The sequence below is a fragment of the Pungitius pungitius genome, chromosome 4 (genome assembly GCF_949316345.1).
Source record: "Pungitius pungitius chromosome 4, fPunPun2.1, whole genome shotgun sequence".
NCBI classification, from domain to species: Eukaryota; Metazoa; Chordata; class Actinopteri; order Perciformes; family Gasterosteidae; genus Pungitius; species Pungitius pungitius.
In genome coordinates, this window is record NC_084903.1 from 9,219,573 (window position 1) to 9,233,154 (window position 13,582).

Here is a 13,582-nt window from a genome sequence, read left to right on the forward strand (position 1 = left end):
GACTGAATTAAGTATGGTCGTATATATATATATTTTAATTTGAATACAGTGTGTAGTTGGACTGGTAATGCATGAGTGGGTGAGAGAAAGCTACAAGGAAGAGCTATTCTTCAGACTCACAATGGGATTCCCTGGAAGCGGTACATACTGCTGCAGACCCTTTATGCATTAGGGCAAAGGTTTGGTTGTACTATTTTCTTTTACTGATGCTTCTCACTCCAGGCAGAGAATTGATAATTAGTCTAACTCTCCTTCGACAAAGTGGTTTAAGCATAGTGTTTTTTTTCTTCTCCCTGTTACCCATGCTACTGTTCACGCTTCCTGGAAACACTTCTAGCATTTCTAGAAAGGAAATGAGGTGATAGCAGTCAGTAATGATATATTGCTGAACTTAAACTTCGAACAAGTTAAGATAGACATCTTTACTTTCAGACATCAAGAAACTCTCGAGTTGCAGTAACAGAAGCTGTTGCTTTTCAAAAGAAAATGTTGTTCTTTTTAAATCCTTGCAATAGTTATCCTGTGCAATTCCCTTCCTGCACTTTTGAGAACTGCAACACTGCTGTGTATTCTAATAAAACACTTGTTCACAGTTTGCACTGTTCAACAGTAAACAACAAAGAACATTGTGTATGAAATTTAGAAAATTGTCTTAAATAGCCAGGAAATACCTCACATTTCTTGTTATTTAATGTTAACTCATTTTTTTAAAATATAACTTCAATTATTTTATTCTTCAATACCTTGTAAACATTTCCATTATCACTGCTATTTTGGAAGTTGCAAGACGCATTGAAAAAAATACTTTGGTGACTTAAATGGTAACTTTGATGGAAAGAAAAGTCTTTAATAATTCAGTTTAAGAGTTTCTTCGGGCATAATGCAGCACAGTAACACAGAATATATCTCTAGGCTGTTTTCAATTACTGTACAGCTTTTCAAGAGTCTAATATTATACTTTAAAAATAACTGCAGTCATCAGTGAAAATCCTTGTAACTCATTTAGAACACTAAACTGCCAATCTACAGTTCCTCAGCTCTATAGATTTGTAGAACATTTATTTGAGACTATTTTATGTGAAAGGAAAAAACAGCCCTACCTACAGATAACTGCTTTTGGATACTCTGTAATTGTCATATATGTTTTGACTGTGCAATGTTGAGCGGTTTGTTACTAGTATTCATTGCCTACACGAGAGGGCGTAGACATGGGGGGCCACGGGGGCTTTGGTGTTAACTTGCAAAGTGATATGGTCTCAAAAATCTGAGATGCGCTTACTGTCATGAGTGGATGGTAGTAATCCTCTCGTCTTTTTGCTGTATTAAAAATAACACAGAACTGGTAATATTGTTCAAAGGGGAAAATTGACATCAGAATTTTCCTAATTTGAGATATGCACACACACATTATGCTACTAATCATGTTCAGGATGTAAAACAAGTTTAATGCATCAATATATCTGAATACAATAGTGTTCAATACATCAGAAAATTCCAAATTTAATTCAGCAACAATAGAGAAATCTGTTAAAGACAATTCCTAATTATGCGTGTATACGGAATGTTATCCCCTTAAAATGTACCACTTGGTGGAAATATCCCTGCCTTCGAATGATATTAGAATGAATGATGAATGAGGGTGTTTGGGAAATGTCCAAAGAAAGAAGCAGGAAAAGCCTAAATGTCTTTCTGCATTGACAGCAACATTTTCCCTAAGAGGGTTTCTAGTGTGTTAACATTGACATCTCATCGAAGCTTGAAATTCAATTTAAGTTCAAATCCAGCAAACAGAGTCAGTGGCTGGACCGAACGGTCGTTCATCAATCAGCTTTGAGAGTGACATCGTTTGAGCAGGAGTAGCGTCGTAATACAAGTGAAGTAAATGTTACACCAACTGTTCTGTCCCCATCAGCACATTAGTTCACTTAAATGTTTCATTGCTGGCAGTAGTCGCTTTACATGCGTCTGTTTCTTTAAGAACTGTGGGACTGTTGCACCATGGGATTTAGTCAGGAAGTTGAATGTGATCAGGACAGCCTCACGTTTTGCGTTATCTCTCCATACTGTACACGTCAATCTTCCACGCTCCATGCCTTTGGTAGCATTCTCGGTATGTAAAATAGACACCAACATACTGTACCTATATATTAAGTGTTGCCAGTAGGTTTGATGTGCATATTGGGCTGAGGGTGTAGTGGGCTAGTTTGCCTCTGTTATCATGGGTTGTGCTACATGTGCTATATTTGGATAAACAATGCGGGTTATGTTACGTACATTGTGTAGCAATGCATTACATATTTCTTTTGGTTTAGCTTGAATGTTAGCTACTGTGTGTACAACCGCATTGCATTGGTATGTAGTGATATTGTATTTTTACAACTGCCATTGTATAATATTTGCAACTCTTTAATATGTAAGTAACAGGTAATCTTGTTTCATTTCCCAGTTTCACCCTTTCTAATTCAAATAAACGGAGTTAAGACGATCCTACTCTCCAGTGTTTGATGCGGGAAGGTGTTTAGCTGCTGGTCAGATTGCACAGGGCTACGTGCATGCAGGACAAGACAGTGAAACGAGAGCTTTCTAGCGGGCTGGACAACAAGGTTGAGCTGATTGGAGTTACCGCCTCTATGTTACAGCTAAGAGAGAAGGCTACAACTAGAGCAACGTTAACACAGGCAACCTCATCTATTGCCACGACATGGAAGATAAACCAGCAACCACGTTTGAGACCAGGTCCGCCGCCTCATGCTCTGGGAAAAGCTCAAGCACTTCATCAACAAGTAAAGCAGCAGCCATTGCACGTGCTAAGGCAGAAGCAGCAAAAGCACGAGTTGCATTCGCTGAAAAGGAAATGCAAATGAAGATAGAGAGGGCCCGCTTAGATGCGTCACTAGACATATTGAAAATGGAAAAAGAAGCAGCAGCTGCCATTGCCGAGGCAGAGGTCCTCGAGGCAGCCGCAGACACCGATGGGGAAAAACGCAGCTGCAAAATAGACCTCCTACTCAAGCCTAAAGATCCTGAAGAGCGTACCTCCGAATATGTACTTCAACATTCCGTATCACACAGAAGCCTTCAGTCAATGCCAGAAATGGAACCCATTAGTGAGTACGGGTTAAGATATGCAACTTCTATGCCGCATCAAGATAGAGTCGTTCCAGCTCCACACATTAACCAAGCGAAAGACGACAACACCCTCCTTCCAAGTAATGTTCCTACACAACAGGCAGTGAAGGTTGAACATAGAACAGACCAGACCAATACTGCTAAAGGGAAAGAGAATGATGGTTGGATCAGGAGAGGAGGAATACATGACCGCAACCATCCACCAGCTCCCCACCACAGCACTCCATTAGCAGGTGACCCACACGACAGTCAAGGCATGACAAACTTTGTGAGGTTCTTTGCTCGCCGTGAACTTGTTAGCACTGGACTACTACAGTTCGACGATCGTCCTGAAAGCTTCAGAGCCTGGCGAGCTTCATTCCTCAATGCAATCAGAGGCCTAGACCTGTCAGCTGGGGAGGAGATGGACCTCTTAGTCAAATGGCTAGGACACGAGTCTGCTGGACATGCAAGGCGGATCAGGGCGGTTAATGTAAACCACCCTGAAAGAGGTCTTGCAATGGTGTGGGAAAGACTGGAGCAGTGTTATGGATCACCAGAGGCCGTAGAGAGTGCACTCTTCAAGAGACTCGACGCGTTCCCCACAATACATAATAAAGATCCTCAGAAGTTGAGAGAGCTGGGAGATCTGTTGATGGAGGTTCTTTCCGCCAAGGCTGAGGGAGATCTGCCGGGCCTAGCCTTCCTGGATACTTCCCGTGGCGTTAACCCCATTGCACAAAAGTTACCCTATAACCTGCAGGAGAAATGGATAAACGAAGGCACGCGGTACAAGCAACAGAACAGAGTACCATTTCCACCATTTCTCTTCTTTGTGGACTTTGTCTGCCATCAAGCAACCACTAGGAATGACCCTAGCTTTGACCTCACCACGTTCAACACGGCCCCGTCCAAATCAGACAAGCCTTCCCCCAAACAAAGCAACCAGAGAGCACCTATTTCAGTCCATAAAACCGAGGTGTATTATCCCTCTAATGCCGAGAGGACTGAAAAGAAGACCGAGGAGCCCGATAGGCAGTGCCCCATACATAGGAAGCCTCACCCTCTGCAAAGATGTCGCAGTTTTAGAGGGAAATCTCTTGAAGACCGAAAGGCTTTTCTCAAAGACAACGGGATATGTTTCAGATGTTGCGCATCAACATCACATCTTGCCAGAAACTGCAAGGTCAGTGTGAAATGCTCAGAGTGTGAGAGTGAAGGTCACAACACAGCTTTACATCCTGGACCTCCGCCCTGGATCGTTAAGACCACAGACCCTGCCATAGAGCATGGCGGGGAGGAACAAAGTGTTCCCGCGGACATTGCAGCCCTGTGTACGAGCGTCTGTGGTGGAGACCTAAGTGGCAGGTCGTGCTCCAAGATCTGTCTTGTTAAAGTCTTTAAATCAAGTCGCCCAGACAGAGCAGTAAGCCTATACGCTATCCTCGACGACCAAAGTAACAGGTCATTGGCTCGGCCAGAGTTCTTTGACCTCTTCAAGGAAGAAGGGCCCAGGTCGCCTTACTCCCTGAAGACATGTGCAGGAGTGACAGAGACAGCTGGAAGACGGGCAAGTGATTACCAAATCAAATCTCTGGATGGTCAGTTGTGTCTACCTCTCCCTACACTCATCGAATGTAATCAGATCCCTAACAATAGATCAGAAATCCCCACTCCAGATTCTGCACTTCACCATGCTCACCTTACATCTGTAGCTCATCAGATTCCTGAACTCGACCACAAAGCTCCTATCTTGCTTCTTCTAGGAAGGGACATCATAAGAGTGCACAAGGTTAGGGAACAGATCAACGGGCCCCACGACGCGCCCTATGCTCAGAGGCTCGACTTAGGGTGGGTCATCGTTGGAGATGTCTGTTTGGGAAACGTTCATAAACCATCCATCGTGAACACCTTCTTTACAAGCACGCTAGAGAATGGTCGCCCATCTCTCTTTCAACCTTGTCCCAACCGGCTCCTCATCAAAGAAAGATACAGCGACTCTCTGTCAAAAGACCTCATCGGGGGATACTTCAGAGATGATACCGACTGTGACAAAGAGGAGAATCACCTCGGGTGTACGGTATTCCAAAGGACGAAAGACGATAATAAAACGTCTCTCTCGATTGAAGACAAGGCCTTCCTAAAGATAATGGAACAAGGACTTCAGAAGGATGATGCTAACTACTGGGTAGCACCCCTCCCCTTCAAGTCACAGAGACGACGCCTTCCCAACAATCGAGCACAAGCACTAAAACGTCTCTCTGCACTCAAGCGCAACTTCGGCAGGAAACCAGAAATGAGAGACCATTTCCTTTCATTCATGGAAAAAATATTCCAAAATGACCATGCGGAGATTGCTCCTCCTCTGAAGGAAGAAGAAGAACGTTGGTACCTCCCAACCTTTGGCGTCTACCACCCGAAGAAACCAGGTCAGATTCGGGTGGTATTCGATTCCAGCGCACAATATGAAGGGGTTTCGCTGAATGATGTACTTTTAACAGGTCCAGATCTTAACAACACCCTTCTCGGAGTCCTGATTCGTTTCAGAAAAGAGTCCATTGCGGTTACAGCGGATATACAGCAAATGTTTCACTCCTTTCTGGTCAGAGAGGAGGACAGGGACTTCTTGAGATTCCTTTGGTTTGAGGATAACGACCTTCACAAGGACATCATTGAATACCGGATGAAAGTGCACGTTTTTGGCAACAGCCCCTCTCCAGCTGTCGCTATCTACGGCCTTAAACGTTCAGCGCAAGATGGCGAGGCTGACTTTGGGTTGGATGTCAAGCAGTTTATAGACCGTGATTTCTATGTGGACGATGGCTTGAAGTCACTGCCCTCTGAAGAAGCTGCCATCAGCTTGCTCAAAAGAACACAAGAAACACTTGCCTGCTCGAACCTCAGGTTACATAAAATCGCATCAAATAGCAGCGAAGTAATGAGAGCCTTTCCCTCCCAAGACTACGCAAACAACTTGAAGGATCTGGAGCTTGGCACAGACACGTTGCCAACGCAACGTAGCCTTGGAATCATTTGGGAGCTTGAGACGGATACGTTTACATTTCAGGTTGTAGACGAAGATAAGCCATACACTCGTCGGGGTGTCCTGTCTACAGTTAACAGTCTATACGACCCCCTGGGATTTGTTGCCCCAGTTACCATCCAAGGCAAAGCTATCCTTCGTGAGCTCACCATGGAAGTGGGCGACTGGGACTCCCCATTACCTCCTGATAAAGGGAAGCTGTGGACAGCATGGAAAGACTCCCTGAAAGATCTGGAAAGCCTCCATATCCCAAGAACATATGCACCAGTGTCCCTCTCTGAAGCTCAACGGCGAGTACTTTGTATCTTCTGTGATGCTTCTATCAAAGCAATAGCCGCAGTTGCCTATATCAAAGCCACAGATGCTGACGGAGAACGCCACGTAGGGTTTGTTCTAGGTAAGGCAAAACTTGCTCCACGACCAGAACATACAATACCGAGATTGGAGCTGTGTGCAGCAGTGTTGGCAGTGGAGTTAGCCGAGCTCGTCACCTCAGAAATAAATGTTGACCCGGATGCCGTACATTTCTACACGGACAGCAAGGTCGTGTTAGGCTACATCTACAATGAGACTAGACGGTTCTACGTCTACGTAAGCAATAGAGTACAGCGCATACGAAGATCAACGCGGCCCGAACAGTGGCACTATGTCCCCACCGAGCTCAACCCAGCAGATTATGCAACGAGAGCAGTCCCCGCAGCTCAATTAAAGGACACCACATGGCTGACAGGGCCAGCCTTTTTGACAAACCACGAACCTAGTCTTTCCAAGGAGGATATCTCTGAAGTTGCAGATCCAAAATTGGATCCAGAAGTTCGACCTCAAGTGTCTACTCTGAGCACTGCTGCCTCAAACGCCCAGCTTGGATCACGACGCTTCGAGAAGTTTTCAAGCTGGAGGTCATTGACTCATGCTGTTACTCGCTTGATCCACGTGGCTCGACTCTTCAAGAAAACATCAGCATTAGGACCAAGTAAATGCAAAGGCTGGCATTACTGCCAGGCGGCATACACTGTGGAGGAGCTCTCTAAATCCAAAGATCTCATTATTCGTACAGTGCAGCAGGAAAACTATGCCGCAGAGCTCGAATGCTTGGAGAACCAGGAAGAAATCCCAGAAAACAGCACTCTTAAGAAACTGGATCCATTCATCGATAATAATGGCTTATTGAGAGTCGGAGGCCGGATCACAGAGGCAGAATTGGAAATTGATGAAAAGAACCCCCTAATAATTCCTGGTAACCACCACATCACAAGGTTACTTGTGCGTCACCACCATGAACAGACACGTCATCAAGGGCGCCTTTTTACAGAGGGTGCTATTCGCACTGCTGGCCTGTGGATAGTTGGAATGAGAAGACAAGTAAGCAGCGTCATCTACAAGTGTGTCACATGCCGCAAACTCCGTGGCACATTCCTCTCCCAGAAAATGGCCAATTTACCTGCAGATAGGCTAAGCATCGAGCCTCCCTTCACGAATGTTGGTTTGGACGTGTTTGGGCCCTGGTCCATTCTCGCACGGAAAACAAGAGGTGGCCACTCTAACAACAAACGTTGGGCAGTGATCTTTACCTGTCTGAGCATAAGGGCAGTGCACTTTGAGGTCATTGAGTCTTTGGATACTTCAAGCTTTGTAAATGCCCTCAGACGGTTCATTTCCATCCGCGGTCCAGTGAAACATATCCGCTCGGATAGAGGCACCAATTTCATCGGGGCCTGTAAGGAGCTCAAGGTCCCATCAAACATAGATAGTTTCCGTGTGACGAGGTACCTAGCTGAACAGGGCTGCACATGGACATTTAACCCACCTCACTCCTCTCACATGGGTGGCGTATGGGAGAGGATTCCATGTTCCAGCAAGAAAGATCCTCAAAGCTCACTCACGAGACTCTCGCGACTCTTCTGGCAGAAGTAGCAGCCATCATAAACGCTAGACCCTTGGGTCCAATATCCGTTGATCCTGCGGATCCAATGATACTCACCCCTTCTACTCTTCTCACGCAGAAGGTGGGCCCTTTTCCTGCTCCTTCCGGTCAGTTTGACACTAAGGATCTCTATAAGCGGCACTGGCGTCAGGTTCAAGTCCTTGCAGATGTTTTCTGGAACAAATGGAGAAAGCAGTACCTTTCTACATTGCAGACTCGAAGTAAATGGCATTCCAGCAAGCCAAACATTGATGCTGGAAGTATTGTCCTTGTGAAAGACTCCCAAGCCGAAAGGAATGAATGGCCAATGGCATTGGTCACTAAGGTATTCCCAAGCAAAGATAGGAAGGTCCGCAGTGTGGAGATCAAGATCTCCAAACAAGATGGAACCAAGCTCTTCCTTAGGCCTGTCACCGACTTAGTCCTCCTGCTCTCCGAAGAAGACTACAAGAGCCAGTAGTGACTTTCAAACACTGTTCTTCTGGAGTTAAGTGTATGGGTGTTATCCATGGATACCAGGCGGGGAGTGTTCTGTCCCCATCAGCACATTAGTTCACTTAAATGTTTCATTGCTGGCAGTAGTCGCTTTACATGCGTCTGTTTCTTTAAGAACTGTGGGACTGTTGCACCATGGGATTTAGTCAGGAAGTTGAATGTGATCAGGACAGCCTCACGTTTTGCGTTATCTCTCCATACTGTACACGTCAATCTTCCACGCTCCATGCCTTTGGTAGCATTCTCGGTATGTAAAATAGACACCAACATACTGTACCTATATATTAAGTGTTGCCAGTAGGTTTGATGTGCATATTGGGCTGAGGGTGTAGTGGGCTAGTTTGCCTCTGTTATCATGGGTTGTGCTACATGTGCTATATTTGGATAAACAATGCGGGTTATGTTACGTACATTGTGTAGCAATGCATTACATATTTCTTTTGGTTTAGCTTGAATGTTAGCTACTGTGTGTACAACCGCATTGCATTGGTATGTAGTGATATTGTATTTTTACAACTGCCATTGTATAATATTTGCAACTCTTTAATATGTAAGTAACAGGTAATCTTGTTTCATTTCCCAGTTTCACCCTTTCTAATTCAAATAAACGGAGTTAAGACGATCCTACTCTCCAGTGTTTGATGCGGGAAGGTGTTTAGCTGCTGGTCAGATTGCACAGGGCTACGTGCATGCAGGACAAGACACCAACGTTTCCCACAAAACAAGCTTTTACATAGGACAATACAAGTCTTTTAGCATATCAAACCCCTTGCATTAAACCCCAATTATGCTGATATCTGGATTCCACTGTAGTGAGCTTTATAAACCTCTGTGTCTCGAGCGTCTGAGGGAAGGGGCTCTCTGACAGGAAAAATTAAGCAGCATAAAATAAGCAGCTGGTGACTCCATGTGTATTGGAAGACATTGCAGTCTTAATCATGCCGTGACTTCAAGTGGTATACTATAGTAGACTGGAAGTGAGTAATTGAGTGGACAAAATGTAACAAAGATATGATAATATAATGTTTGTTATCTTTTGATTGATGACTTTCCTTTTCTTGCTTTATAAAAGTTTTTCTAGGTAAGTTATATAAAAGACACTGTATCATATATGACAAACATTTCAAGACTTCTGATGAACTCCAATTCATATCATAATAAAAATAATCATGTGAAAAGACAAAATCCTATTCAAATTCAATATATGTGCCAAACTATTTCCAAAACATTTGTAAATGTTTTATTTTATATTCTTTATTCTTTTATATTTTATGTAAGCCTCATATACATAACCCGAGTCAAAGCATCACACATTTCACTCTATATATACAGTATGTTACTAAGATAATCTAGCTGCCCGAGAGACAGTGATTGAGACACCATCTCAGTCACCACGTTCAAAATGATGAGTCAGCAACACGGCTTTCCCTTCGCTGTTGGAACTCAATGGCAACGAATGTATCTTCTTAAGTCTAATTGGGTTCATCTAATAGGTGAATTAAGTGTGCAAGTGACAATTCCATCAAATAATATTGAAATGTTTCCCAATATAGCATTGTAGCATCTCATACAGAACTGCTCCTGATAGTTCTCCATTACATTTTGTACCAATCCTTCTGTTTATAATGTATATTTTTGTAGCCCCATGAGACTTATGTCTTATAAATTTGAATTTTTTTTTGAGCAAGTGAGCGTGGACCGCTGGCCACCGCTCGTCACCGGCTTGTGAACCCTGCCTGCACTCTTTTTTAATTAGAACTTGAATTGGTTCGTATCATCTTCATTTTCATTTCTGTCAACTAAAGAGGACATTTTGTGTGACAGACTCCAGCAAGGTAAGTTTATTTAATTACTTACTTTAATTTACTTTATTTCATTTATTTTATTTGACTTTAATTTGACTTTAATTACGTTATATGTATTAAACCAATGTGGACTATGTTCAGACTGCATCACACAAGAAAGGGCAAGGATTTACAGTAATGAACCCAAATGTGCCGCGCTACTCTCCAAGGGCAGAGTGGAGCGATCACTTTGGGAGATTAATGCTGAGTTTACGGGTGACCTTCGCTGCTGAGCAAGGACACTGCCCTGTGAGGTGCGCCCAATTAGAGAGATGGCAATATTCCTCTGTGTTATTCTGCTCACAAACCTATTTGTGCAGCCTACAGCCTGTCATTCATTTTCCATCTTTGATACAAACAAGTATTTCTAATTACTCAAATTTGATAAGCATTTAGTTTCATATTCATTTTACCATTCCATTCAATACCATATTCAACACAATAAATTATTACTTGTATAGTATGCACACTCTACCGTAAAGCCCACCCTATTCCAGAACAAATGATAAAAAATAAACTAATTGTCAAATGTCCTGAAGCAACCTAAAGCATGAAGGATCTTGCAGTTTTAACCTTTGGTGATGGCTTTAAGGCAAACCACGACAGAAACTATTGAATGTGACTGCATGGAATAAAACGTCACAGCAGTATGGCAATGGGATCGAATCATATGGTAAATGTATAATAGTACTATGAAGGTTTGGGTGCGTATCATTGTACATTGTATGTGTAGGAGTGACATTATCGACCACCTAATCCGTACTTTAGGTGCACAATATAACAAAGGCTGGTTGCAGGAGTGACCTTCTCATATGGTGGAGGACAGTCCAAGATTTATGTCACAGATGAGAGCTTCTGTTGCGAGACCTGACAGACGGATAATCCTGTGGTTTAAACTTGGCAAATATTGATCTCATGGCCCTCAGTGGCATGCCTCAAGACCTAAGATTGAGGGAAATGGATTACTCTGCAGAGTCCGAAAAAAGAAGATGGATGAGGAAGAGCAAAATATACCATCAAGACCATCCAGTTAGATAACACATTGCGAGGAAACATGCCCATTGAGTCATTGCATTATCTTCTGTCAGTAAAGGGTTGTCCTGAAGTCATGGTTTGAATGCAAGTTTTCCTCATTGATCAAAGCAGGCATGCACCCCTGCTTCTATTGACATTCACCCCAAAACCTTGCCACACATAACACAGATTTATAACTACACTTAACTTCTTCCATGTTTCCAACCCTCTCCAATGTGCATTTCAGCATCAAAACTATTATTAAGTATTTAAAATATTGTATATATTCTTTGATACAAACAAAATCAGCAGCCATACATCATAGATTACACATACACACACATATATATATATATATAGATCACCAGCACAGCACACTGTGCAGTATGGGTTCAATTCCTTGTAGGAGGGCACTTTAGTGTGTTGATGGAAGCCATATTGCACTATGCTCCAGGGAATGGTTCACAAGCCACAATACTTGGGGACATGTAGTCGCGCTCTGAGCACCAGCTGGATGCAGAGAGTAAAATTTGTTTTGACGTTGCCTGTTGGCACACCTGTCCATGAATCAGTTTAATTAGCTCAGAAGAAGTTAAACCTGTCTCACGTAAACATACTATATGCATTATTATTATCATCTATATCTAATACACCTGTATAATCGAATCAAATCTAATCATAATCTAATATCACCATATTTCGTAACATCATAAACTTTATAATTAACTTCTTGTTCCTTGTGAAATACAATTATTTTGAAACCTTTATTCAGTCTCTACCTTTCAGGTGGACGGCTGACGGCTCGTAACTGCATACAGTTGTTGCCCGTTTCAAACTGAGGGGCCGACTGTGGCCAAATGTGATATGGTGATGACACAAAGTTTACGTTCAGCGTCACCAAAAAGAGGCCGCTGGTCACATTGTAATGTGAGCAGCCTGATACTCACACCCACACTGTCTGCCAGGAAACAATTTTATTCTTTCTCGTACTCTCTAAAACATTGCTGCTTTTTGCAGATGATGTGGTCCTGACGGCATCTTCAGTCTGTGACCTCCACCTCACTGGAGCGGATCCCAGCCGACTGTGAAGTCGGTCGGGAAGAGGATTAGCATCTCTGAACCAGAGGCCACGGTTCTCAGCAGAAAACCAATGTATTGCCTACTCCGGGTAGGAAACGTGTCGCTACCTCAAGTGAAGGAGTTTAAGTACATCAGGGTCTTGTTAGCGAGTGAGGGACAGATGGGAGTTTGGTCAGAGAATCTGAACAGCAGGGGCAGCATTGCTTTACAGCAGTGGTCCCCAAACTGCGGCCCGCCTCCACATTTGGCCCGGCCCCCTGAACAATACCAGATTTTTTTTTCAGTCTGGCCACGCAAATCCTAGACTAGCCCCTGTGAAGTAGAACGGAATAATGGAGAAAAGGTTGATTCAGAATGCAGGGCATTTAACCTGCAGTGGTCAAACGGTTATTTGTTTGTTCAATGCTCTCATCGGTCAAGAGGCGGTGGCAGTTATTATTTATTGCATTGTTTTCTGTAAAGATCCAGAGAAGATTATTTGGTTATTATTTATTTCATTAAGTGATATTATTTATTTTCCTGACTTTTTTTTCTGTGAAGATCCCGGATTGTTATTATTTGGTTAAATGTGGCTTTCTGGAAAACAATAAATGTTTACATTTAGGCACCCACTGCAATCGTCACACTTTTTCTGACCCCGGCCTCCTCCAGAGAAAGGAAAAGTTATCTGGCCCTCACAGGAACAGGTTTGGGGACCCCTGCTTTACAGCATTGTTGTGACAAGAAGAAAGCTCAAGTGGAAGGCAAAGCTCTCGATCTACTGTCCTTCTTCGTTCCTACCCTCACCTACCATCATGAAGGATTGTATTTTATTATGTTTTATGATTGACGAATCAAGTGATAAAAATATTTCGAGCACTAGAGATGTGCTTACAGTAGCCTATTGCAGACCAAGATTAGTAGGAGACGAATATTTTAAAACCTTTGTGTGTTGATGTGTACAAATAACCAAAGAAATAGACTGTCTAAGCAGTGCAATACAAGTATTAGTCAGACCCAGCATATCCCCACATGCTTGGCCCTCGGCAGAGCAGCATCACTGGTTACTGTCTGCTTAATTTTCCTCTGAGAGAT

The 13,582-nt window shown here is 43.2% G+C and overlaps 1 protein-coding gene across 2 annotated transcripts; it reads left to right on the forward strand.

Annotated features, from left to right (window-relative positions):
* The first annotated feature begins 1,901 nt into the window (after positions 1 to 1,901).
* Positions 1,902 to 9,192, forward strand: LOC119210234 (uncharacterized). Of its 2 annotated transcripts, none has more exons than XR_009956018.1 (2): positions 1,902 to 8,817; positions 9,154 to 9,192. XR_009956018.1 is itself a non-coding variant. In XM_037460023.2 (2 exons), the coding sequence occupies exon 2, from the start codon at positions 2,702 to 2,704 to the stop codon at positions 8,063 to 8,065; it is 5,364 nt and encodes a 1,787-aa protein (XP_037315920.2). In that variant the 5' UTR covers positions 1,902 to 2,110; positions 2,447 to 2,701; the 3' UTR covers positions 8,066 to 9,192. The 2 variants fall into 2 exon arrangements, 1 of the variants encoding a protein (XP_037315920.2); XM_037460023.2 differs by having other exon boundaries at positions 1,902 to 2,110; positions 2,447 to 9,192.
* Positions 9,193 to 13,582: the final 4,390 nt, after the last annotated feature.